General features: G+C 41.3%; 1 protein-coding gene across 1 annotated transcript; it reads right to left on the bottom strand.

Moving 5' to 3' along the window:
• Positions 1-1638: 1638 nt before the first annotated feature.
• Positions 1639-27463, bottom strand: LOC122433374 (acyl-coenzyme A synthetase ACSM2B, mitochondrial-like). The gene is made up of 14 exons (XM_043456230.1): positions 27343-27463; positions 25746-25930; positions 22344-22554; positions 19529-19736; positions 17909-18052; positions 16311-16467; positions 12757-12836; positions 12419-12542; positions 11161-11241; positions 9921-10022; positions 8298-8425; positions 8076-8175; positions 6957-7076; positions 1639-2709 (listed from the first exon to the last, which is right to left on the bottom strand). Exons 2-14 carry the CDS (start codon positions 25920-25922, stop codon positions 2608-2610), a joined length of 1734 nt encoding a protein of 577 aa, XP_043312165.1. The 5' UTR covers positions 25923-25930; positions 27343-27463; the 3' UTR covers positions 1639-2607.
• Positions 27464-27878: the final 415 nt, after the last annotated feature.

Below are 27878 nucleotides of genomic sequence, written 5' to 3'. Positions count from 1 at the left end.
TTGTTTCTGATTGATTCTTATATTTTCTAAGTCTTTGTTGAAGTTCTCACTGAGGTTCTGCAATCTTTCCTAAGTTCAGTGAGCATCCTCATGATGATTTCTTTGAACACTTTATCAGGTAAATAACTCGTCTCTGTTTTTTTTTTCGTCTCTGTTTTATTTAAGTTTTTCTGGGGTTTTATTTTGTTCTTTCATTTGGGACATATTCCTCTGTCTCCTCATTTTGTTTGACTTTTGCTTCTGTGAGTTAAACAAAAGACATACCTCTCTTGTTCTTTAAGGAGTGGCCTCATGTGGGAATACCCCTTATGTAGACTACTTTCACCTGGCACCTTTCACAGGCCAGCTGGAGCTATATTAGACCTATGCCAGAAAAGTCACTGGGGAATGCTAAACCCAAGGTCACCTTGGTAGGGTGACTAGAGCTGTGGCAGAGTCTGGTTAAGTATAGTTCCTGAGTCAAGGCTGCCTTGGCAAGTGGCTGGAGCTGGAGCAGGCATGGGTCACAGGGGGTCATAAGAGCAGTGGTGCTTATCAGCACCTCTGACCCTGGAGAGGGCTCCAGCTGTTTCCTGTCATTTTGGCTGGTGGCTCAGATGGTTAAAGAATCCACCTGCAATAAAGGAGACTCAGGTTTAATCCCTGGATCAGGAAGATCCCCTGGAGAAGGGAACGGCTACCCACTCCAGTATTCTTGCCTGGAGAATTCCATGAACAGAGGAGCCTGGTGGGCTACATTTCATGGGGTCACTAAGAGTCAGACATGACTGAGATACTAACACTTTCACTTTTCACTAGGGTTAGCAAATGGGTTTTCTTCTTGTATGATCTAGGGGTCCTTTAAACTATTTTCGCTGTGTCCCAGGGTGGATAAGTTTGTACTCAGACCCTTCAGCAATATTGCTTCCTACTGAAGCTTGCTGTGATAGGGGTGGGATTTTCGTGTATACCATGTCTCCATCTCTCTCATCTATTTTTTGTGGTCCGCCTATGTGCAGTAGTTATTCAATCAGTCCTGAAGTATTCTTCAAGAGGAATTGTTATATATGTAGGTATATATTTGGTGTGTCCCTGGGAGGATGTGAGCTCAAGATCTTCCTACACTGCTACCCCCTCTATCTAGGGAATATTTAAAAGATTAGAGAAGTAAGGGTTAGAGAAGAAGGCAAGCAAAGGGATGCACAGACATTGTAAGCAGACAGGCCCGTGTTTCAACCTGATGCTGTCATTTACTAGCTATGTGACTTTGGAGAATATCACTGAATCTCTCCAAGTCTTAGGCTTTTTCCACTGTAAAATGGGAAAAAATAATTGAACTTGAATTGAAAAGTGAGATTAATATGTGTATCTTGCCACAGGACCTGACACTTAGCAAGTACTTTATAAATAATTGATATTATTATTACTGTTGTTGTTATTATTACTAAGTATTCTTAAGAAGAAGAGTCATAGACTTTCAGAGACCCTTTGTTTTCTTTTTAAACTCACTTTAAACTTTAAATCTGCTAGGAAGATTCACCTTCTATCTCTTGGTTGTAGGTAAAGCCCTCACAGTCCTTACCCCTCTCCTGGATCCCTGGCTCTGGGATCCAGAAGTCTCAGGAACTGACTCTGTGGTTTATTCTTCAACAACACTTCTTTGTTTTCCCCAAAGATAATCTTTGGGGTCTTAACTTTAAAATGATTTTATTATTGATTCTAAGAAGAGTAGATAACAAAAAAAGAGAGACAAAAGCCATGGGAGAAGGGCCACCTTTTTGAGGTGCCTGCACTATTCTCATAGCCGTGATCTGAAATCTGTAGATGCCATGTAGAGATAAGACATGATAGTATTTATGAAATGGCTTGCATGGACAGTGCTTTGCATGTGGCAAATGCTCAATAAATTGTGTTTCCCCTCATCTGGTCATGATTGCTCCCAAATTTGAAGTTACTTGTGGGTGATTCTAATTTTCCAACCACAATCACAAGCCTCTCTGTATGGAGATTTTGTCCTGGGAGTGCAATGGGGGTGTCATAGCCTTTTGTTTCTTAGCTAAGATCCAGTTTTCTTCATGATTCTTGTCACTATCTATTTGTGGGAGAAAACTAAAAGTTTCCTTCTCTCCTCCCTTTCTCCCATTCTTGTTGTCTCTCATCATTTTTCTTTATCATTTTCTCTTACTATTAATATTTTCTTGAGTTGTGTCTTTTCTTTTTTCCCCTTTCTACCTTTCCACCTTATTTCTTTCCTTCATTTCTTCCTTCTCTTTCTTTTTTTCTTCTTCCCTCTAATTATTTCCATCTTTCCTCCTGGCCTCCATCTTATGATCCCTCCCTCCTTTTCTTATTTCTCAGTTTCTTTTTATTGCTATTTTAATTTCTCTTTCTTCTTTCCCCACCTTTTCCTCTGTTCTCCTCTCCTTTCCTCTCTTTCTCATTCCTCCTTTCTTTTTCTTTTTTCAATATCTAACATGGCAAGATTTTGAAATAATAACCAAGGAAAGACAAAAATCAGATCATGTTTTGTCATAAAGAATCTTATATCCCCAGAGGAAGGCAGATGACCCAAATGGAATTAAAGGGGAAGAAGGGCAGGATCCGAAGTAAAGCACCTTGCAGGCATCACTAGACTCCGGCCTGCTCAGACTTTTTCCACTCCTTGTCTCGAAGCTTTGCCCGCTGAATTTTCCCTGTGTCAGTCTTGGGCAGATCTAAGACGAACTCTATCTGTTGAGAAAAAATCGGTCCAAAGTGGGTTATTTGTGACCCCAATGGGTTGGATTTTTCAGAGGAATTGCTGTAGAGTGAGAGGAAACTCTTGAGGCTGAAGGCTCCAGGTGAGTGAGGACAGATCCTAAGTCCCTTGGGAAATCCCTTGTGTGATAAAAATCTTCAGAACGTGTTCTGAGACAAGGACAAGAGATTAAACATAAAGACTAGTCAGCTGGTCTCTGACATTCTCTGGAAGAGTGAAGACGCAGCATGATGAACGAAACACGACACAGGAAACGGCTGTCTGAGATTTTACCTCAGACTCTGGGCTCCAGCCTTTCCTTTACCACGTGCCTGGCTTTGGTCAGGTCACTTAGTTTTTCTGAGACTCAGTATTCCCACTGAGTAGACTGAACGATAACAACTTCTTTGTTGTAATAATAATAATAAAAAAAAGTGCAATTACACAGACTAAATTCTTGCAAGAGGTTGTAGAGGAAGAAAATTTGCCAACTCAAAATGTGCCTCTTGGGTGTGAGGGTTAATTTAGGCTGATTATTTTTAAGAAATAGGAGACTCAGGATGCTTTTCTTGTTACTTACCCCTTCACTGCTTAAATTTTTTAAATAGTTTGTTCCCCAGATATGTCTACAAAGAATATGGTCTAGGGTGTGGGGAAGATTCAGCAGGGCCTAGACATCAATGTCCATCTGTGACCCATTGTATCTGAACAGCTGAGAAAATATTTATTTACCAAATATTTGCTTTTCCATTTCCATTAGAATTGCCTAATACCCTTTTGAGGTCCCAAAACCACTACTCCCAACAGCATGTTTGCTGCACATGGTATTTAAGGTGAAGGTTCTGACTCTCTTGGTGAGTTATTGAGTTTTCCTGAGTCTCTCCCAAGAAGACATGACTAAACTTGTGTTTGATTTCTCCTATTAATTTGTCTCATACTGATTTAATACTTAGACCAGCAGGAAGAACCTGGAAAGGTAGAGGAAAATTTCTTCCTCTCTAACTGGGTAAACACTCAAAAATATTAGGTATGTCTATTGTGTAGAAGGCAATGGCAACCCACTCCAGTACTCTTGCCTGGAAAATCCCATGGACGGAGGAGCCTGGTAGGCTGCAGTTCATGGGGTCGGGAAGAGTCAGACATGAGCGACTTCACTTTCACTTTTCACTTTCATGCATTGGAGAAGGAAATGGCAACCCATTCCAGTGTTCTTGCCTGGAGAATCCCAGGGATGGTAGAGCCTGGTGGGCTGCTGTCTATGGGGTCGCACAGAGTCAGACATGACTGAATCTACTTAGCAGCAGCAGCAGCAGCATTGTGTAGACCAGAGAGAACAGGTATCTAAGAGTTACAAGGTCTGGTTTTGAATTCCATCTCAGTCATCTCCTATTTGTCTGTCCCTGGAAAAGGCAAAATGGTTGTCTGAGGAGGCCTTACAGATAGCTGTGAATAGAAGAGATGCAAAAGGCAAAGGAGGAAAGGAAAGATATTCCCATTTGAATGCAGAGTTACAAAGAATAGCAAGGAGAGATAAGAAAGCCTTCCTCAGTGATCAATGCAAAGAAATAGAGGAAAACAATAGAATGGGAAAGTCTAGAGATCTCTTCAAAAAATTAGAGATACCAAGGGAATATTTCATGCAAAGATGGATGCAATAAAGGACAGAAATGATATGGATCTAACAGAAGCAGAAGATATTAAGAGGTAGCAAGAATACACAGAAGGACTGTACAAAAAAGATCTTCACAACCCAGATAATGCTAGTAAAGTAATGCTCAAAATTCTCCAAACCAGACTTCAACAGATGTTCAACTTCAACAGATGTTCAACAGAACTTCCAGATGTTCAAGCTGGATTTAGAAAAGGCAGAGGAGCCAGAGATCAAATTGCCAACATCCATTGGATCATCAAAAAAGCAAGAGAGTTCCAGAAAACATCTACTTCTGTTTTATTGACTATGCCAAAGTCTTTGACTGTGTGGACCACAACAAACTCTGGAAAATTCTAAAAGAGATGGGAATACCAGACCACTTGACATGCCTCCTGAGAAATCTGTATGCAGGTCAAGAAGCAACAGTTAGAACTGGACATGGAACAATGGACTGATTCCAAATTGGGAAAGGAGTAGGTCAAGGCTATATATTGTCACCCTGCTTATTTAACTTATATGCATAGTACATCATGTGAAATGCCAGGTTGGATGAAGAACAAGCTGAAATCATGATTGCCAGGAGAAATATAAATAACCTCAGATATATAGGTGACAATACCATATTGGCAGAAAGCAAATAAGAACAAAAGAGCCTCTTGATAAAAGTGAAAGAGGAGAGTGAAAAAGTTGGCTTAAAGTTCAACATTCAGAAAACTAAGATCATGTCATCTGGTCCCATTACTTCATGGCAAACAGATGGGGAAACAATGGAAACAGTGAGAGACTTTATTTTCTTGGGCTCCAAAATCACTGCAGCTGGTGACTGCAGCTATGAAATTAAAAGATGCTTGCTCCTTGGAAGAAAGTTATGACCAACCTAGACAGCATATTAAAACCAGAGCCATTACTTTGCCAACGAAGGTCCATCTAGTCAAAGCTATGGTTTTTCCAATAGTCATGTATGGCTATAAGAGTTGAACCATAAAGAAAGCTGAGCACTGAAGAATTGTTGCTTTTGAACTGTGGTGATGGAGAAAACTCTTTAGAGTCCCTTGGACTGCAAGAAGATCAAACCAGTCAACCCTAAAGTAGATCATTCCTGAATATTCATTGGAAGGACTGATGCTGAAGCTGAAGCTCCAACACTTTGGCCACCTGATGCGAAGAACTGACTCATTGGAAAATACCCTGATTGTGGGAAAGATTGAAAGCAAGAGGAGAAGGGGATATCAGAGGATGAGATGGTTGGATGGCATCACCGACTCAATGGACGTGAGTTTGAGCAAACTCTGGGAGATGGTGAAGGACAGGGAAGCCAGGTGTGCTGTAGTCCATGGGGTCATAAAGAGTCGGACATGACTGAGCGACTGAACACAGCAAACTCTCTCTTCCCTTCTGTTTCCTTCCCCTTGTTGATCCCAAAGCACTCCCTAATAAACCTCTGCATGCTAATTTCCTTCCCAGAGTTTGCCTCTCAGACAACCCACCCATGATAATTAGCCTGTGTTGACAAAGCATCAGTGAAAATCTGGGTTACCTAAGAATCTGAGGTGTGTAAGGCTTACCACTTAAAAAGTATAGTGTCTTTGTGTGTGTGTGTGTGTGTGTGTGTGTGTGTGAGTGTGTCTACCCCAGACACAAAAATGCTTTTTTCATTCCCTCCAGCAAGCTTCTATCTTGTACTCAGCTCCAAAACCTGGGATACCTACTTCTACATTAATCTCCATGCCTTAGTTTCTTGCCCCAGTCTAAAAATAGCTGAAAACAGGGAGAGTATATTCTATGTCTTTTACCTTTTCTGGTAAGAGCAGTTCCTTTTTATTGTGGTGAGCTCACTGAGTCCATGTCAGGGGTGTAGGGCAGCCCTCTCTCCCATCCTTCCTGTCCTTGCTCAGGGCTGATTACATGACTCAGACCTGGCAAATCAGAGTGCCCATTCCCCTGGTTACAAAGATTGGTTTAATCATGGGCACATGACCTAAACTGGTCCAAGGAGAATGAACTTGAAGACTTTTGCTGGTGCCTTTGAGGGAAAAGATGCTTTTTTTTTTTTCTACTGAGATTATCTAAGCTGCTAAAACTGTTTGTTTGGAGCTCCTGGGGACTATCTCACAGGGAGCACAATTCAAGAAATGAAGCCAATACAGAAAGAAGGAGAGTTAAGGGATGAAAAAAGACATCCCTGACCACACCATCTGAATGATTGGTATCAGCCACAACAAAGCTTCCCCAACCTTGGACTTTTCAAATGTGTGAGCAATACACCTCAGATTGAATATCTGTCACTTGCAAATGAGAGAATCTTGAGTAATAGCAATACCTGAATGCCAAGAGTGGGGATATGGGCCAGATATTGTCTAGAACTTGTTCCCATGGGAGAATCTGAGTTTCAATTCAGGGTGAATTAAAGGCCAGTCTTCAGGCACCTAGGCAGTTACTGGATTGTCTTTTTGGATTTTCTTGGTCATAATCAGGCAGAACTTTAGAGTAAAGGCTTGGTCTTCACCATGAAAAAGAGAACTGCAAGAGGAAAACCATATCTCCATCCCTAAGTAGAGGGGGAAGGATATGGGAATTCAGAGGTCTTACCTTCCTTGGATACTTGTATGGGGCTGTCACTGACTTCACATGCTGCTGCAGCTCCTTGGTAAGCTCATCTGGGTCATGGGACAGAAAGTGTGGGGCCAAGACCACAAATGCCTTCACTACCTACAGCAAGGAGGAGGGCCCAGAGAGAATGGTCAGAGTGCATCATCATCCCCTGGGATAATCAGTGTCAAGACTTCTACCATAGCCACCACCTTTAAATCCCCTCATTTGCACCTTCAGATATCTGAGGCAAGGAAAAAGTAGGACCTGGGGACAATTATTGCCAAGATTCCAACTTTCTCTCAAGTTGTTTATTGATGAGTGTATAGGACTATAGATTGAGACCAGGATTACCTCATATCCCAGGGACCATAGAGTGTGATGGGAAAAAACTAGTTAGAAGAGAGGAAAATAAAGGCTGGGAACAGTGAACCTAAAAGATTTGCTTAACCTCTCCAAACTAGTTTGCCAACCTATAAAAGAGAGATCCAACTTCCATATTTAGTTCATGGGAAATAAAAAGAAATCATATACAGTATGGCTTAGCTCAGTGCTTGGCACCCAGGGTTTTGAGCCTATGATATTTCCCACACCTGCCATGTGTATGATATTATTAATTTTCACCCTAGACATCAACCCACGTCTTTCCACCTTAAATTTTCCTTCACATACACAAGCTCTTCTAGATTTCATCTGGGCTTATTTCATTAACCTTGACATTATAGGGGTCTTTCTTCCTCTCTTCCTCTCACTAAAAACCGCATGCCTCAAAGGCTCTATCTTGGCTTAAATTCCTCCTCTGTTCTAGTCAGGGAATAGATTCTGATTCAAATGCCAAACAGGTTAGAATATCTGCAGCCCCAAGTGATAGACTTTGTGTAGTACTTATTACAGGTCAGACTTTGTTTCAAGCACTTTACAAATATTAATACATTTAATCCTCACAACAGCTTTGCATCTTGCATATGGTTAAACTAAGACAGAAAGGCTAAATAACTTGTGCAGGGACACACAGCTAGTAAGCAGCAGGGCTAAGGTTTGGGGCCAGACTGTCTAGCCCCAGAGTTCATGCTCTTAACTACCATCTGTACACCCCCCAGGCTACAGTTCCGCCATCACCTCTCCTCGAATGGGATCCGGGCTGCTTACTACAGCTGTCTCAACCACAGCAGGGTGCTCCATCAGTGCGTTCTCCACTTCTGAGGGCCCAATCCGGTACCTGTAGAAAAACCTGTCTTTCAGAGAAGACTGGACACTCCACGTCTAGCTCAGCTCAGAAGTCTAGAATCAGACAGAATAAAGAACTGGATTACCTTTTTCCTGCCCAGAAACCAAGCTTACCCACTGGAGTTAATGATATCATCTGTTCTTCCCATGAATTGGAAATATCCATCTTGATCCTTGATTGCCCGGTCTCCCAGGACCCAAAAATCCCCTCTGATGTTGGCTTCTGTCTTCTCAAGATTGTCCTGGTGATCACAGAAAGACAGTCATTATACCTGCAAAGCCTAAATCCTCTCCCCTAGGCTTGCCATCTCCAGATGTGCAGATTGTTCATTTTATAGCTTGAATTACTACTCATGGTAAGACTTCCCTGAAGAGGTGGAATTGGCACTTCCCCTTTTATTTATTCTACCCAGAGTCTCTCACTTACTCCTCTGGGGTCAAGTTTGATGGATAATATCAATGAATTCATTCACCCATTCTCTAGGGCCTTTGCCCCAATGGATTCAACCTTTCCTTTACTGGTCAGCCTAACTTCTGCTCCACCCCATGACACTGTTCAAAGGCACCAAGATTTATTAGACATTTTTCTTGGGTCCAGATTGTTAGATATGAAAGTTCTAGAGATACACCAGCAAGCTGCCTGGGCTTGGGTCAATGTGCATATTTCTGTAATGGCTGAACCCCTCTGTTCAGTTGAAGTACTTGTTTATGAGCAGAGAGAAGGATTGAGGTTTGCCCCTTGTCAGAGCATCTCTATATTTTGTTCAAGGGTAGGAGTGTGAGCTTTAGAGTAGATGTTACATCTCTGGGTTAAAAGGTGGTATAGGGAATTCGTAGCCTAGCTCTTTCATTTGGAAGTTATGAGTCTTGAAGATCTGAAAAAGCAAGAGGAATCTGAGAAACTGAGGTGTGAGAGAGGAAACTGAGATATGAGAGATCAGTAACTAGCCCAAGATCACACAACAATTAGTAGAGCAGGGCTTTAAACTCAAGTAATTTGGGCCCAAGGACTTCAAGCGGTAATTGAAAGGATTAGACAAGTTTAAAGTATACAAACTGCTTTAGGAAAGTTCTTGCCATGTGGTAAGCTTGCAATAAATGGCAGCACCTATCACTATTGGGTTTATTATTTACTTTATTATTTAATCATCTTGGTGTCAGAAGGTATGTGTTTGAGGTCTTCCCTGCCCATTGTTCACTGTGGTGGACTTAAATGAATCTTGTAAACTCTGACTTTACCATTCTCACCCATATAGTGGGGCAGTTGGATTTGAGGGTCACCTATTTTTAGTATTCCAAGATCTGAAGATAGGAATGCTTCTAACTTGTGGTGAAGTCTTAGTGTAAAGCATCTTGCATGGCTCTAGAGGAGATCAGTGGCATAGAGCAGGGGCATGGTACTTGAGAGAGGGAGCAGTATTGCCCTTGGAAGAATGCTGCTCTGTATAATTCAGGGGCAATAAACTTTCTTTCATAAAACAGCTCTTGGGAGTGGAAAAGGGTTACTGTGAGAAAGACAGTTCATCAAGTGGAATCTTAACCATAGGCTAAGAAAAGCAGGAGTGAATGACCAGGCTTTTTGCTAGGCAAAGTGCCCATTCCTAGACACTTTCTGTCCTTTGTCCCTTTGTCCCAATTTCTTACCAATGCCTCTTGGGAGGTGGGAACTTGCCTTATGCCCCTCAGTACCCACTATTTCCACTAGGAGACAGAGGGGGATGAGCAAGCTGTCCTCACCACATAGCCAGAAAAGATGCCTATAGGTCTGATGGGTTTGACTCTGACGCCCACGTCTCCTTCTGTGCCAGGTGGCAGGACATTGCCCTTCTCATCTATTACCTGGAGGAAGAAGCAGATTGGAAGACTGGTCTGCATAACAGTAGACAGCTTGAATGGCAACATGAAAGAGCTGATCAAATACAAGATCCTCTTATTCTAGGGGTGACTGAAAAGAATTGGAAACCAAGAGAAGCCAAGAGCTTTAAGCCCAAATCTTTAATCCATTTGTCTGAAATGGTTTAGGTGCAACCCCTTAGTGAGACTGGATCAGATGATCTTGGGAAGATTCTTGTAGTTTTAGGACTTCATGAAGTATAATAGCACCCCATTATTTCTTAGGCTCACAGACTTGGACATCAGATAGATTAAAGTTCAAATTATGACTCTGATACTTTATTAGTTGACTTTAGGTTACCTAAGTTCTATGTCTCAGTGTCTTCATCTGTGAAACAGAGTTAATAATAGCTTATTTCACCAAATTGTGTGAGAATTAATTAGTATACTAAAAAGCAGTCTTCATAAATGATTATCATAGATATCAGGGATCAGGTAATTACACATAGCACTGACTAGAATGTAAATCGCTATACTTTAAATACATATATATGTATATATATGTGTGTGTATATATATATATATAAACATAGACACATACAGGTAAGTTCTATATCTTGGAACTTAGCCCAAAGAAATAATAAAAGGACAGGAGCAAAATTTTAGCTATGGCATATTCATTGTAGTGTTGATTTTACTGGTGAAAATTTTAGAAATCATCTATTAACTAACAAAAGGCATAAAGAGTGGTGGAACCATACTATCTATTGCAATGTAGTAATTAAAAATTATGCTGTGGGTAGGTATTAATTGACCTGAAAAGATGGCCACCCAAGATTACTCAGTGATAAAATTAAGTTACAAAATGGTATGTCAAAATTCACCCCTATTTTTGTTTTAAAATGTGTATATTTATATAACTAACTAACTAGCTAACTAATTTTCCAGCTATTCAAAGTGGTTTTTCCACTTTGAATATGAGTAAGTTCCTTTCTCCCCCATCCCTCCCTTCCTCCCTCCTCCCACCCTCCTTTTAAAATATTATTTTAATATCTTTATACTCTATTATTTTTGGACAATGTAATAAATAAATTGCTGGAAATATATATATATTTACCCTCCCTCCTTAATACCCCTAACAAACCTGCACATCATAATGGGGAATTGCAGTTCCCAGGTAGCCAGGTTTGATTTTCATTGTCTTGGAAACTCTGCAAGTAAGTCCCTGTGGAAAGTAGTAGACAGATTGGTAAAAAAGATTCAGCAGAGCAGGTCCTGACACAGTACTGTAGTTGGTTCATGTTTGGTAGCTCCCTCTCTCCCTTTTCCCTGGCTTGTTCCCTTTTCCTGGAACCTCCATCCTAGAGGTTTCACTAAAGTGTTTGAAAAGCTTCTGATTGACCTTGCCCCAGGGAAGAGGAACTAACAACTATTAATTAATGCATTGCAATCTCTTTAGAGGGGCCATACTTTAACAAGGAACTATGGATGCCAAAAGTCCTTTAATACAGTGTGGGATTAAATTCTCTCCCATAAGAAGGAGAGCTCTGCTTGAATCCTGAGATGAATTCTCCTATGGAGATCTTGGTGTCCAAAGGAGCATCCCTAGACATGGTCTCCTGTGAATGGCTAGAAGCCCAGCCATAACTCCTTTGTCCTCACCCACCCTTGCAATGTTCTTCCACATCACAGTGCTGCCATGAGCCCTCTCAGGAGCTCTGTTGGGTCAGGGGACCCACTAACCATGAAAGGATGTGGATAGAAGAGTATAGAGGAGAAGGCAATAAGTACTGAGAGTCAAAGTAAAAACATTGGGGAAAAGAGTTGGGGGAAGTATTTCCCTGTTTATTTGATAAGTGGCATAGTATGGAGCAATATGAGTCCACATTGTGGTCAAGGAACCCCAAAAGTTCCAAGAAGATATCTCAGCAGATGAGGTGGGGTGGGGGGCTTAGTGGGTTCTCTTCTCCATCCCTTACTTCAGTCTGAGCAGTTTGACATGTGCCTGACACATGTAGTAAACTCAGGTCTCTGCCAAAACATTCCCCCACTACAGAGGACTCTCCTGATGACACCACCTGAAACACTAGGCCATTATCCCACCTCTCTTCACCGTACCTGCTTCACTTGTCTCTGTAGAACTTTTCCTCTTCTGGTATGTCATTTATTTGTTTATATCTTTCTCCCCCATGACCACTAGAATGTGATCTCCATGAGAGCAGGAGCTTTGTTTGTTTTATTTCTGCTGAATTGCCAATATCTCCCCCATAGTAGGTGCTTAATAAATATTTATATTTATTGAATAAGTATATGATAAATGGTGGCTCATATCTTTACTATCAAAGAGCCTTTGAAACCCACGAGTTTCACCAGCCCATGCTTTCCTAGAGTAAGTTTCCTACCGTTTCTGTCTGGCCATAAAATTCCAGGATGTCCAGTCCTGTTTGAGCCTTCCATTTTTCCAGAGTGTCTGGAAGGAGGGACTCCCCACCACTGAAGCAACACTTTAGATGTGGGAACTTGTAACTGAGGAAGAGAAGAGAGATCAGTGTTCTCCTGAGCCTCCCTTGAACCAGACTCTGCCTAAGCCTAGAGTTGGATTCTAGGTGCTTCGACAATGAGATTGACTTTATGGGGGTTATGCATGCTCAGAGGGTCACATAAATAAGCACACGTGTATGTCACAGAGGCAAGGCATGGCCAATAGACCAGAGGCTCTTAACCCCCAAATCCCCATCACCTGGAAAAGTCCTGTAGTAGCAACATCCGGTAAACAATGGGTGCGCCTACCATGTAGTTAATTGGATAGCTGGACAGAACCTGGAAGAAGAGAGTTGAACTTAATCAATAGCACAGTGATTATGGGTATGGGCTATGAAGCTGCAGACTTAAACCTTAGCTTCTTTACTGGGTCTACTTCAGGCCAAATGATCCCAATTTTCATGAACCCTCAAACCAAAAATGACAGATAAATGATTGCAGTTTTTATTACAGAAAAAAGGTCGAGGACAGTTTTTTTTTTTTTGTCACGTCAGGCTGTTTCTTCCTGCCAATTGACTGACTTGTCCCTATGAATTCACCTTTTGATTTATATAAACCTCCAGTCACCAATGAGAGATCAGCTGGTATTGTAAACCAACTGTGTGGTTTTAACTGGTGGAGCTTAAGTCTTTAACCTGCTTAGACCAGTTTTACAATAGGTTAATGATCTCTGTTTGTTTCCAAGGTAAACCATTAAATATCACAGTAATCCAAGTCTATGCCCCAACCAGTCATGCAGAAGAAGCTGAAGTTGAATGATTCTATGAAGATCCACAAGACCTTCTAGAATTAACATCCAGAAAAACAAGCCCTTTTGGTTATAGGGGACTGGAATGCAAAAGTAGGAAGTCAAGAAACACCTGGAGTAACAGGCAAATTTGGCCTTGGCGTACAGAATGAAGCAGGGCAAAGGCAAATAGAGTGCTGCCAAGAGATGCACTGGTCATAGCAAACACTCTCTTCCAACAACACAAGAGAAGACTCTACACATGGACATCACCAGATGGTCAACTCCAAAATCAGATTGATTATATTCTTTGCAGCCAAAGATGGAGAAGCTCTATACAGTCAATGAAAACAAAACTGGGAGCGACTGTGGCTCAGATCATGAACTCCTATTGCCAAATTCAGACTTAAATTGAAGAAAGTAGGGAAAACCACTAGGCCATTCAGTATGACCTAAATCAAATCCCTTACAATTATACAGTGGAAGTGAGAAATAGATTTAAGGGACTAGATCTGATAGACAGAGTGTCTGATGAACTATGGAAGGAGTTTCGTGACATTGTACAGGAGACAGGGAGCAAGACTATCCCCAAGAAAAAGAAATGTAAAAAAAGCAAAATGGCTGTCTGAGGAGGCCTTATGAATAATTGTGAAAAGAAGAGAAGCCAAAAGCAAAGGAGAAAAGGAAAGATATTCCCATTTGAATGCAGAGTTCCAAAGGATAGCCAGGAGCGATAAGAAAGCCTTCCTCAGTGATCAGTGCAAAGAAATAGAGGAAAACAATAGAATGGGAAAGACTAAAGATCTCTTCAATAAAATCAGGGATACCAAGAGAGCATTTCATGCTAAGATGGGCACAATAAAGGACAGAAATGGTATGGACCTAACAGAAGCAGAAGATGTTAAGAAGAGGTGGCAAGAATACACAGAAGAACTGTACAAAAAAGATTTTCACGACCCAGATAATCACGATGGTGTGATCACTCACCTAGAGCCAGACATCCTGGAATGTGAAGTCAAGTGGGCCTTAGGAAGCATCACTACGAACAAAGCTAGTGGAGGTGATGGAATTCCAGTTGAGCTATTTCAAATCTTAAAAGATGATGCTGTGAAAGTGCTGCACTCAATATGCCAACACATTTGGGAAACTCAGCAGTGGTCACAGGACTGGAAAAGGTCAGTTTTCATTCCAATCCCTAAGAAAGGCAATGCCAAAGAATGCTCAAACTACCGCACAGTTGCACTCATCTCACACGCTAGCTAAGTAATACTCAAAATTCTCCAAGCCAGGCTTCAGCATTACATGAACTGTGAACTTCCAGATGTTCAAGCTGGTTTTAGAAAAGGCAGAGATCAAGTTGCCAACATCTGCTGTATCATCAAAAAAGCAAGAGAGTTCCAGAAAAACATCTATTTCTACTTTATTGACTATGCCAAAACCTTTGACTCTGTGGATCACAATAAACTGGAAAATTCTGAAGGGGATGGGAATACCAGACCACCTGACCTGCCTCTTGAGAAATCTGTATGCAGGTCAGAAAGCAACAGTTAGAACTGGACATGGAACAACAGACTAATTCCAAATAGGAAAAGGGGTACATCAAGGCTATATATTGTCACCCTGTTTATTTAACTTATATACAGAATACATCATGAGAAATGCTGGGCTGGATGAAGTACAAGCTGGAATCAAGATTGCCGGGAGAAATATCAATAACCTCAGATATGCAAATGACACCACCCTTATGGCAGAAAGTGAAGAAGAACTAGAGAGCCTCTTGATGAAAGTGAAGGAGGAGAGTGAAAAAGTTGGCTTAAAGCTCAACATGCAGAAAACTAAGATCATGGCATCCAGTCCCATCACTTCATGGCAAATAGATGGGGAAACAGTAGAAACAGTGGCAGACTTAATTTTGGGGGGCTCTAAAATTACTGCAGATGGTGATTGCAGCCATGAAATAAAAAGAGGCTTACTCCTTCAAAGAAAAGTTATGACCAACCTAAACAGCATAGTCAAAAGCAGAGATATTACTTTGCCAACAAAGGTCCATCTAGTCAAGGCTATGGTTTTTCCAGTGGTCATGTATGGATGTGAGAGTTGGACTATAAAGAAAGCTGAGCACTGAAGAATTGATGCGTTGAACTGTGGTGTTGGAGAACACTGTTGAGAGTCCCTTGGACAGCAAGGAGATCCAACCAGTCCATCCTAAAGGAAATCAGTCCTGAATATTCACTGGAAGGACTGATGTTGAAGCTGAGACTCCAGTACTTTGGCCACCTGATGCGAAGAGTTGACTCATTTGAAAAGACCCTGATACTGGGAAAGATTGAAGGCAGGAGGAGAAGGGGATGACAGAAAATGAGGTGGTTGGATGTCATCACTGGCTCATTGGACATAATTTTGAGTAAACTCCAGGAGTTGGTGATGGGCAGGGAAGCTGTCCATCTGGCGTGCTGCAGTCCATGAGGTCACAAACAGTCGGACACGACTGAGCGACTGAACTGAACTGAACTGAATCCAAGCCTTATTTTCCCCAAAATATTTTTGGGACATAATTCAGGTAGAAAGTGCTTTTAATGGAATTCTGTATAGCAGCATGAGTGACTAATAAAATGTCTAACACAGATAAATAATTTTCAAGCTACACACTTAAAATGGTTACACTCTAGGCACACACATATACACATGCACAAAGATGGCATCATCTCTAGTAGTCCATCCCTCTGTTTTACACTCAGTTCACTGTCGTCTATCTGATACTTGATACCAGAGCAAGGGCCCATTAAATATGTGTTAAATGAAGGAGTGACCCATGATGCTTGTCTCCTGAATATAGTCCTTTTAATTGTGTATGTGTCAGTCTCCTTTCCCAGACCATGAATTGCATGCGGGCAGGAACCATTTCCATCTTGCTTACTGAACACTTTGTATCCGCATGGCCAAGCTTAGTAAAAATTAGATGAATTGAAATAAACTTCAGAATGGGCTCACTCTGACCATCCGGTGCAAATTGGATCTTCTTTTACCTTTAGAATGATCACTGGATCAAACTTTGGCAAGAGATGGATAAATGTGCATGCTCCTGATGTCCAGGGTTCCAGAAGTGAGCCCAAAATGTTCACTATCCAAGCTGTGTCCGATATAGGCCATATTATGTCAGAGGCTTGCAGGTCTGTCCATTTTCTGAGAACATAGAGGAAAAACATATGTGAGTGCACGTGGGTGTGAATGGAGCATGAGTATGTGTATACATTGGTAGAGGTAGGTATGTGTGCAGAGGAGTGTGTGTACCTGAATGCTTGTGTATGTGTGAAGGTATGTTAAGGTAGAAGCAAGCAGGGGAAAGGAGAGTTGTTCTATCTCAAGAGCAGGTGCCTATTCAGAAGCTGTGACTCCAGCTCCCATGACTGAACAGCAAATTGGGTCTCTTTTCCATTTTAACTCCAGTATTGAGTACAGCTTTTGGCCTGTGGTAACCACTTAGGAAATGTTTACTAAGAAAAGACACCTAAGTGGGTATTCTAAAAAGTGGCCTTGCCTGCAAGTTGAACTTTGGCTGCATAGACCTTGGTTGGTTCTTTTTTTTTTGAGCATCATGAATTACCTGAGCACAGCTGAGGGTCTCACATAGAGTGACACTTGTACCCTTTCTCTTTTTAGGCCAGAATTTAAAGTATTAAGCTTGTCTTAAAGCAAAAATAATTTAAGCTGCATAGAAAGAACTTCCTTGTGTCTGAGAATTATCATAGAATATGTCCCATCCTAAAGTTGATTGCTACTTTCACCCATAGCCAGCTATGTAGAGAAATTAGGTCTTAGCCAAATGGAATCAAATTTTGGAGGGTAAGTGGGAATTTAATATATTGACTACATTTATTTATCTTTCCATCTTTTGAAACTATGTTTTACTTACCATAGCTCTTCTATTAAATAATTTCTATGAAATTTAATTTTCTGATGCCATAGGCTCATAGATAGGACATATAAGTTTTTGAGGTTTTTTGCATTAAAGCATTTTTCTAGTTCTAATAATAAGATTAACATGGCAAGCAGGATCTACTGAAAAAACCCAGATCTCTTGTTATCATTGCATGACAATCTTAGCACACAATTTTCTGACTTCACTGATGGGATTGATGTAGAGTGAAAGAAAAGCCTAAATTATGAGATCTGAGATACAGAAATTCTGAGATCTCAGTTCATCTTATCAATCCAGTTACAGATCCTTATGTAATGAATTTGAAAAGTAATTTGCTACTGACAAAAACAACCTCTTAGAATGTGGACAGCATCAAAGAAAATTACTAACATTCCAAAGGACAAGATAAAGATCTGTCTCGGGGAAAATGCATATAAACCTTGTGCTAAGCACTCAAGCTAGTAGATACACTGCTCAAAGCACTGAAGAGGTTTTGTGATCCCTTGTTATCTATGACAGAAATGTTCTATCACAGGTCACTGAATACCCAGCTTGCTAAGCCATGTTCCCTCTTGCCCCCCTTCCCAACTCTGTTTCTCAGAAGTGCCACATGGTAACCTATTTATTCCAAGAGAACTGAACTTGAGATCAGAAAAATCTCAAGGCCTGGTCATGTAGTTTCCAGAGAGAAAGGACTCTTCTTACCCAGCATCCATCTTGGCCTTTATTCCCAGGCTTGAGTGGGAGTGTTCCGCCATCTTAGGAAGGCCACTAGTTCCACTGGTGAAGTAGATGGCAGCTGCTTCTTGGCTCCCAGTCTCCACAGAACAATGGGTAGTAGATGCTTTCCTGACAACAGTGACACAGATTGTCACCTAATAAGATCTTCCCTGGACCCCAGATGTCCTGGTGACTCATGTCTTCCCATCTTCCCTCATACTGGAGAGGCAAGTCAGCTGACCCACTCTAGAAGGGAGGCTTATGAGTGGATAAGATTGTGAGACTTTGAGTCAGTCAGACTTAGGTTTGAACACCACTCAAGTTTGATACTTTGTTAACCATGTCACTCTAGGTGATTTATTTAACTTCTCTGAGTCTCATTTCTCATATCTGAGATACAGGATCAACATAACACCCATCTCAGAGTTATTGAGAAAGTTAACTTTAACACAAAGGAAATGGCAACTTGCTTTGAGAACTCAGTGAATGTTAATTTGCTTGTTGTTGGAAGCCACAGCATGACAGCAAGTACACAAGAGATGCTCAATTAGGGTGAATTTTCCCAATCTACCCTCTTCTATTCCCTAGAAGCATTTACTCCTCCTTGGAGTCTCTCAAAGGTGCTGTTACGTTGTCTATTTCCCTGACAGGTATATTAAAGACTATAACATTAGAAAGAAAAAGCTTACACTCTCCCTAGGAATTTCCTAAGGTATTGCCTTTAGTGTGGAGATTTCAGACATACGAAAGGGAGACCCATTCTCCTGGCCAATCATGTTATAGACTTCTGGCAGCCTCACTTAGGGAGGCAGAAGATGGGAAAAGGAGTCTGGAAACCCTGTGTATTAGCCATCTCCTGTGTTTTACCACATACCCTCTCAGCTTTACCTCTTATTCCACACAGCCAAAAGCTCTGGGTGAGTTCCAACCCACTTGCTGTTGCTTCTACTGTGAGCCACAGGTGAGGCACCCTGTGACTCTGGCCTTCATTCTCTGACACCACCATGGCATGGGACTGTGAGCCTATCCTGCATGCATGTATGTACAGCCCGGAGTGTGGGGTAAATAACATCCCTGGGCAGCCCTCTGTACATGGAGGTTAAGGGCTGATGGGTCAATGTTTGTCAGTCTGTTAGTAGACAATCCTGGGAGACATTCTGTGTGTTCCTCAAAAGGTCCCTGCAGATCAAGGCCCACTTATGCTGTGCAATGACTCAATAATAAAGATAACGAACTCTGTATTAACTCTTACTTCTTTCCTGCTTAACTCTCCCACATCTTACACACTGCTCCTCAGACTTCCCAAATAAAGAACCTGCACATAAGTGCTTGGTTCAGTTTCCATCTTTGGTAAAAGCTCAGGCTAAGACATGTTGATGGCCTTCCTTTGTGACTCAGTGGTACAGAATCCACCTGCCAATGCAGGAGATGTGGGTTCGATCCCTGGGCTGGGAAGATTCCCTGGAGAAGGAAATGGCAACCCACTCCTGTGTTCTTGCCTGGGAAATCCAGTGGACAGAGGAACCTGGTAAGCTACAGTCCATGGGGTCACAAAAGAATTGGACACAACTTAGTGACTAAACAATAAGACATGTAGATACTCACCACAGTAGTGTCTTGAAGTCCAGCCACCCATCCCGGCTTTCCTCAGACACCAGTAGCTTCGTTTTCAGAGAAGGGCACTCAGGTGCCACAGAGTCCACTATCTCGGCCACCTCATCCCCAGCCACAATGGCCCTGGCCTTAGACACCTGCAGCCTATAGAGAATGTCTTTGGCTTTCATCTGGATGGTCCCGGGCATGAAGACAAGGCCTGGAAAATGTCAAATGGCTTAGAGAGAGAACTGGAAGGGATGGTTGATTTCTCCCCTAGAGAATCCTGATATGAACAGTCAGTGGGGAGCAGCTAGGTTAGGGGTGGTTGGGGTGGTGATGACCAATGGGGAGTATCAGTAATAAAGGAACTGGGGGCCAGAGAGTGATTTAAACACAGATGTCCCTGGGGTTGTCAGAGTTGTAAGGAGTCTACTGAGACTGAGAGAAACCGAACTGCCTGATGCTACACCATTGGTAGTCTAAGGCCACTAACACACACACACACACACACACACACACTGCACTATAGAAGTTTGCTACATCCAAACACTCATATATAGTAACTAAAATAATAGGGCCTTAAAAGAACTTGGAATTGTCCATGCGATACCACGGTGCTCAAGGTCCTGACTATCTCAAGCATGGGACACTGAATTTTCTTTGGGAAGAGTACTCTTAGGTTTTTGTTTTCTGTCTTGATGATACTTTTATGACTTTGCTTTATTCTTCTGGAGAATAAGTAGATGATTTCTCACCTTTCGTAAAGCTGCTCTCACATGCTCTTCCTGGTCATTAGTTTCCACCTCTGGCTTACTCTCTCCCACTCTCAACACTTCAGGATCCACACTGCAGACCTGTGACCACCTCAACTGTCCCTCCATCTCCCGCTCTGAGTTCACCTTCCCTTCAGACCATTATCTCTCAGCATGTCACTTCGTGTCACTTTTCTCTCATGGCCTGCTCACTCCTCCCATGGGCTACCTGCTTCTACAGTTGCGTTCAGATTCCTCTGATAACTCTTACTTCTTTACCGCAATCACATTTTCCTCCTTATTGATGAGAATGCTTGTGTGTATGAAGAAGGCCAGGAAAGGTAAGTTGTAAATGAGGGATACTGGTGTTTCTTGAGGCTCTTTCACTTCTCATCTCTTATATCTAAAAATTGATGATTCTTAAATTTCTATCTGCATCTCAGATGTTATGCCCTTAAATCCCAGCTAGTCACTTCTCATCCCTTCTTTTTATCCATATTTTTAAAAAATTGAGATATAACTGACATACAATAATTTATTTGAAGTATACAACTTGATGATTTGATATACCTATATACTAGAAATGAATACCACAATAAATAAATAATAATAAATAAAAACAAATAATCAATAAATATGACCTTATGTCATCTATCACTATACATGATTATACTTATTTTTTATCTTGTGATGAGAATGTTTAGAATCTACTCTCTACAATACATATTATTAACTACAGTGATCATGTTTTACATTATATACCTAGGACATGTTTATCTTATAACTAGAACTTCTCCCCCCTTCTTGAACATTACTTGGGTACCCCTAACTCAACAGCTCACAAATTGAACTTGTCATCTTTCCCTGATACCCCATAGTTGCTTCTCACTGTGAAAAAGACCACTGCATCCACCCAGTTGCCTGAGTGACTCTGATTTCTCCATCTCCCAGGACTTCTTCCTCTACCTTATGTCATTCATCAAAAAAACTTGTGACCAGTTTTCTCAAATCCAACCACTTAACTCCATTTCTACGTCCCCATCCAAATTGAAATCATTATCATTCTTTGTCTCTTATTTGAATTTCCCAACCCCATTCTATCCCTCCTTCATCCCATTCTCCATGTACCATCCAGAGTCACCATCTATACACAGAAAACAATCATTTCATGCAATCAGTTTATGATTTCCATTCCTCGCTGCATAAGGACCTGGTAGCCTTCCCTTGCCATGGCTTACAAGGTTCTGCCAGTTTAGCACCTGTCCATCTCTCCAGACCCATTTGCCATTACTTTCTCTTTGCTGCCTGGTCTATAGGCACACAAATCATCATTCTAGGTTCTTTCATAATTTTAAGGCTTCCCTCCCCTCTACTGTTCCCTCTGCTTGGAGCACTCCTCTCTTCCTCCTTTCCTGGTCAAATCCTACTTGTCCTTCAGCTCTCAGACTAAATACTACTTTTACTAAGACTCCTGTAAACCCCTCAGATTAGTCTGTTTGGGTCTCCTTTTATAGCAAAGATCAGCATTTTTTTTCTACAAAAGGCCAAGCAAATATCAAATATCTTAGGCTTTATGTGCCAGAGGCTCTCTTGCCAAACTATATTAGTCTGTTATTATAGTGCCAAAACAATCACAGATAATATACAAACAGGGCATGACTGGGTTCCAATAAAACTTCTTATTTATAAAAACAAGCTGTGGGCTGGATTCACCCAATAGGTCATAGTTTGACAAATATTTTGTATAGGTTCTTATAGAACCTCATGCCACTTATCAAAACTATGATTCAATAATTATATATGTGATTAATAATTTAAAGCAGCTGTCTTTCTCCAGAGACCTGTGAGTCCCATACATAGACTCAGTTTCATTTACCCTGTACTAGCAACCTCTTAGCATAGTGCTTAGGGCATAGTTTGCTTCAATAAATGGAAGAAGCGTGGTGTCTCTTTATGAGGAGGGACCACGTGATAGGTGAAGGGGGCATCTTTTGGGAGGAGTGGTTGCATTTCTCGGCCGCCAGTTTCTTTCACAAGGAGCCGTTGCCCAGCTCGGGTGGTCAATCACCAACCTGCCCGCATGCAGCCAAGGATCACCAGCCACCACTCAGGCACTCGGGGCAGCACCACCGTCACACGGTCCCCACGCTGCAGCCCACATGGCCCTGAGAAGACGTTGGCTGTTCGTTGACTGAGTTCACTCAGTTGGCCAAAGTTCCACTTTACCTCATCCCCAGTGCCACTCACCCACCACAGGGCTGGGTCAGGAGGTCGCTTGCCAGCCTGAAGAAAGAGAAAGCCTAATGACTAAGGTGGGCTGGTACACAAGCATGTAGAATAAATTCCCATCTTGGAACTGCCACAGCGGTGCTTAATAGGCTTTTTGATCCCAGGACTCCTATACACTCTTACAAAGTATTACAATCCTAAAGAGCTTTATTTAGAAGCACTTTATTAATATCTCTCAATGTTTATTATGTTAGAAATTAAACTGAGAAATTATATATGTGTGTGAATAAATCCATTATTGTTGTTGTTGTTGCTCAGTCGCTAAGTCATGTCCAACTCTTTGCGACCCCATGGACTGCAGCAAGCCCGGCTTCCCGGTCCTTCATTATCTCCTGGAGTTTGCTCAAAGTCATGTGCAGAGTTGGTGATGCCATCCAACCATCTCACCTGCTGTCATCCCCTTCTCCTTCTGCCCTCAATCTTTTCCTGTACCAAGATCTTTTCCAATGAATTGGCTCTTCACATTTGGTGGCCAAAGTATTGGAGCTTCAGTTTTAAATATAACAGCAATAAGTCCATCATATATTAACACAAATAAGATATGTTTTATTGAAGAAGTAAGTATACTTTCTGAAACAAACAAAATATAATGAGAAGAGTGGCATCATTTTATATTTTTTCAAATCTTTTTAATATCTTCCTTAATAGAAGACATTTGGATTCCTTAATTTTTCTGTATTTACTTCATTGTAGCCTCTGGAAAATGACTCAGTATACTTATGACAGAATGAGAATTAAAAAGGCAAACATTATCTTATATTTATTTATCTATCTTTGTGTACTTGTTTATTTTTTATTGTGGTAAAATGTGCTGTGCTGAGTTGCTCAGTCATGTCCAACCCTTGCAACCGCATAGACTGTAGCCTGCCAGGCTCTTCTGTCCATGGGGCTCTCTAGGCAAGAATACTGGAGTGAGTTGCTATGCCCTCCTCCAGGGGATCTTCCCGACCCAGGAATCCAACTGGGGTCTTCTACATTGCAGGTGGATTCTTTACCAACTGAGCTACCAGGGAAGCCCATGGTAAAATATACATAACATAAAATTTACCATTTTTAAAGTACACAATTTGGTGGCATGCTTTTATACTGCTGTGTAATCACAACCATCATTTGTCTGTAGAACTTTTTCATCGTCTAAAACTGAATCTGTGTATTCATTATACAATGACTCCCCAGTCCCTCATCTCCCAATTCCCTGGTAGCTACTATTCTACTTTTTGTCTCTGAATTTGACTACTGTAGGTACCTCATATAAATGGAATCACACAATATTTTTCCTTTTGTATCTGGCTTATTTCACTTAATGTGATTTCTATAATGTTCATCTATGGTGTATCATATATCAGAATTTCTTTCTTTTTAAAAAATGTTGTGTAGATATGCCAATTTTATTTATCTACTAGTCCATTGATAGACATTGGATTGTTCCTACATTTTGGCTACTGTAAATAATACTACTATGAACATGGGTATATAAATATCTCTTCAAAACTCTGCTTCTGATTCTTTGGGGGTACATACACAACAATGGGAAAACTGGATGATACAGTAACTGTATTTTTAATTTTTTGAGGAAATATATTGTTTTTCACAAAGGCTGGACCATTTTACATTCCCACCAGTGTTGCACAAGAGTTCTGATTTGTCTTAGTTTTGTTTTGAATTGTTTTTGTTTTACATATTCCCCTGGGAAAAGTCTCAGGCATCCTCAGGGTCTGCATATCATAGTTTGAAAGCACTAATGTCAAGTCAAAGAGAAAATTTATTTGTAATTGTATTAGATATTTCAAAATTCCTTTTTGTAAGAGTTGACTCATTTTACACTTTGATCAGTACCTGTGTCTATTTCCTCATAGCTTTGTCAACAGAGCATGTTGACAAAATTTTTACATAACTAGTAGATAAGATATATTATTTCAGTGAAGTTTTCTTTTGTGTAACTATTACTATGAGTGAAGTTGAGCATTTTTTCGTATATTTAAGGGCCTTGTGAGTTCACTTTTATGTGAACTGTTTATATATTTGCCCATATCTATTTTTGATTGTGTCTTTTTATTCTTGATTTCTAGGAGTTCTTTTTGCATTAGAGATATTAACTCCTGGCTGTTTTATGAATTGCATATCTTTACTCTGATTGTCATTATTTTAAAATGTTGCTGACAGTGTTGTTTGTCAATGGAAATTTGTTTTTCTGAAATGTTTGTATATTTAGTAAATCACTTATTTTATGAATTCAGGATTTTGAGTCATGGTAGTAAAGACCTCCTTCATTATTCTAAAGAAGTATAACTTTAAAAGAAAAGCCAGAAATCTAAATTTTTATTTGAAAATTTTCAACTTTAAAATGTTTACCAAATTTTTTTTTTTTAAGAAAGCCCTGCACCATGGGCCATGTTTAGCCTAGAGGCCTGGCATTTGCCATTTCTGTACTAAAGTTATGTCATGGTGTTGAGACAATCCAACATCACAGCTATGATTCTCTTTGATCATCATTCTTTTAAGCCCATGCTAACAGATCCACGTCTTCTGCTACCCTGACCAGGATGAATCCTTTCATCTCCCATAAAAGTACACTGAACTCAGGTAAAGTCATCACGGTGTCATCAATGAATGGAACAGAATTCTGGAAGTCCAGGCTAGGAAAGAAAATTTAGGAATTTTCGCATCACCCTCTTCTCTGATGTCTCATGTTGGAATCCTTTTGACACTCCCTGCCTAATAATCATTCTACTTGTGTATCCATAATGACAAGGACACATAGCTTTCTGAGAAGACCGACTCAGTCTTTGGTTGATGCTGGTTTAACAAGAGAATGCTGATTTTTCATTTATCAAATACAAATTTACTTCCTCTATGACTCCAACTCACTAGTCCTTGTTTCACCCTGGGAGGTCACAAGAGAGAATGTGCAGTATGTTCATGTCTACTGTGAGTATCAGCTGCCTAAGGTGTGGCGGTTCCCAGACTGCTCCACCCTGCATCAGATTCCTGAACCCTTCTTTCTGCCAAGCTCACGTTCTCTTGTTCCTACCCTATACACCTTCATGGAAGATGGACATCTTGTTCACAGCTCATCATAATGCCTTACACATAATAAGTACTCAACAAATACTTATTGAATGAATGGATGAACTAGTGAACTCAGCCAAGTTTTCCAACTCTGTGCCTCTTCTCCACCTCATTACCTTCTCCATACCAGCCCAGTGATCTATCACATCAGTAGCAAAGTTAAATTTGGCAGGAACTTCCTGGTGTCCCCATTGCAGGGATGCCAGTTGCCTGGTATGAATGCGGATGGTGTGATTGGACATCTGAGACCTCCATAGGATGCAAAGTGCCTGGAGTTGCCGCCGCCAATGCATGTTCAAACCTATGAAGGAAAGAAAAGACAGAGGTGAGTCTTTCTGTACAGCCAGCAGTTGCTTAAGGAGCCCCATTTCAACCTTACAGGGTTCTTCCAGAAATTAATTTGCTGTGGTTATGAGTGAACGGGAAGTCAGCATCTACCTCAGTCACCTTCTGATGTACCATTCTCCGAAAACACAGCACCTGATTAAATCCTGTTTCTCCAGCACCTCTGACAGTTTTGTGAACACCCAATTCCACATAATAAATCCTTTTGTGCTTAAAACACAGCAGTGTGGTAGATTGGATTGTTGTTACCAGCAACTCCAGGTGCATTCTGGAGAAGAGTGTGTATGCACCTCTTGGCTTGTTCACAGGGTATGCTTTGGAGAATGAGATATGAGTGGATGTGCTTGTGTACTTGGTCAGAGACTCTTGCATTTCTGCCCCCTGCCATGAAAATGGCTTCCCTGGTAGCTCAGACAGTAAAGAATCCTCCTGCCAATGCCACGAGAACAGCATACCCCAAGTGAGCCTACCTCCAGCCTGGGTTCCAGAACGCATGTGGACTTGAGCTGAGCCTAAAAGAGTCACAGATAATTCCCAGACTCACAGGAAAGTATGTATGGATATGAGCATCTGAGATGTTCAGGATGATTGCTATCATGGCAAAAACTGACTAACACAAGCAGCATTTGTTTTCTTTAACTGATTCTTGACTGAGATATCTTGAGTACTATGTATTCAGCACACAGGACCTGACAAACAGAATCACTTTAGAAATTATAACTGTTGTGATTTTCATTTCTGTCTCTGCATTGGCTCCAGGCAAAGTAGTTCAAAAGCTACTGGCCTCTGATTTCCAACATGTGCACCTTGATGAGGATTGCAGAATTTAAGTGTAATGAACTTTGATGCAAGGAATCTAGCCAGTATTTCCTCCAGCTGCCCAGATTCCCACTTCCTGTTGTTTGGGCAGTAGCAGTCAGAATGTTAAGGTCTCTTAAGAGACCGTCCTCTCTTATTTTCTAAAAGAAAAAAAAAGTGCAGATTTCCTTACCAGCTCCTAGGCAGGAAATTTTTTTGCCTTTCTACCTGCTGATTCCTCTTTCTTTCCATATCTGACTCATTCTCATTCTTCCGGCCTCACCTTCTCTTAGAGGTCTCCTTCCCTGACTACCACCCAACTCCCATCCCATGTTGACCATCCTTCTCCCAGCCACCCCAGTCTTTCCCTTTGCTGTGCTAAACACTCCCTTTTCCTTTGCCCACTGCTGCCTCCTCACTAAGACCTGGCAGACCTTTCTTGGTCGCTAGAGATTGCAGACTATTTTTCCCTGTGGATTGTTATTCTCCTCACCAGTCGTGACTTCTAAAGATTGGCTAGTGCCATCATGAAGCATGACCCCATCTGTTCATTCCTCACAACGTGCTCACCTGCCGAGTCCTTTCAAGGAAGTCTCTCTGGAGATCTCTTGGTCTACTCCCTCCTGAATAGACAGCACCAGAACCCCTGTCGCCTTGGAGGATGGCACAGCTAATCAGGCAGATGGCACAAGAATCCCTACAGCCTTCAAAGAGGGCACAGCTAAACATTAACTGAGGCTAACTTGGGATAACACCAGTCCTCCTAGTTATGTGTACGGATTTCACAGTCCTACAGCCTTGGAGCCAGCCAGAAACTAGTCTTTCATTCCAGGAGATCAAAAAGAGATTTATGCACAAGACTGGCAGCAGGTTCATGCTCCAACATGAACAGGAGCTCCCGACAGGAAGGCAGGAGCAGAATTCACACAGAGTTGATGTACATCCCGTGCTCTCATTTCTTCTAGTCCTTTCCTTCACCTGACTTTCCTCTTATTTTTTGTCTCTATTAATGATTCCTCCTCATCTCCTTTATTCACACTTGGTACATGATTCCATCTGCTATCATAGCTTGAAACCCAATTGCCTTGCTGATGACCATTCATGTG

The sequence above is a fragment of the Cervus canadensis genome, chromosome 32 (genome assembly GCF_019320065.1).
Source record: "Cervus canadensis isolate Bull #8, Minnesota chromosome 32, ASM1932006v1, whole genome shotgun sequence".
NCBI classification, from domain to species: Eukaryota; Metazoa; Chordata; class Mammalia; order Artiodactyla; family Cervidae; genus Cervus; species Cervus canadensis.
Note: the sequence above shows the minus strand (reverse complement) of the source record. Positions and strands in the feature narration are given on the sequence as shown.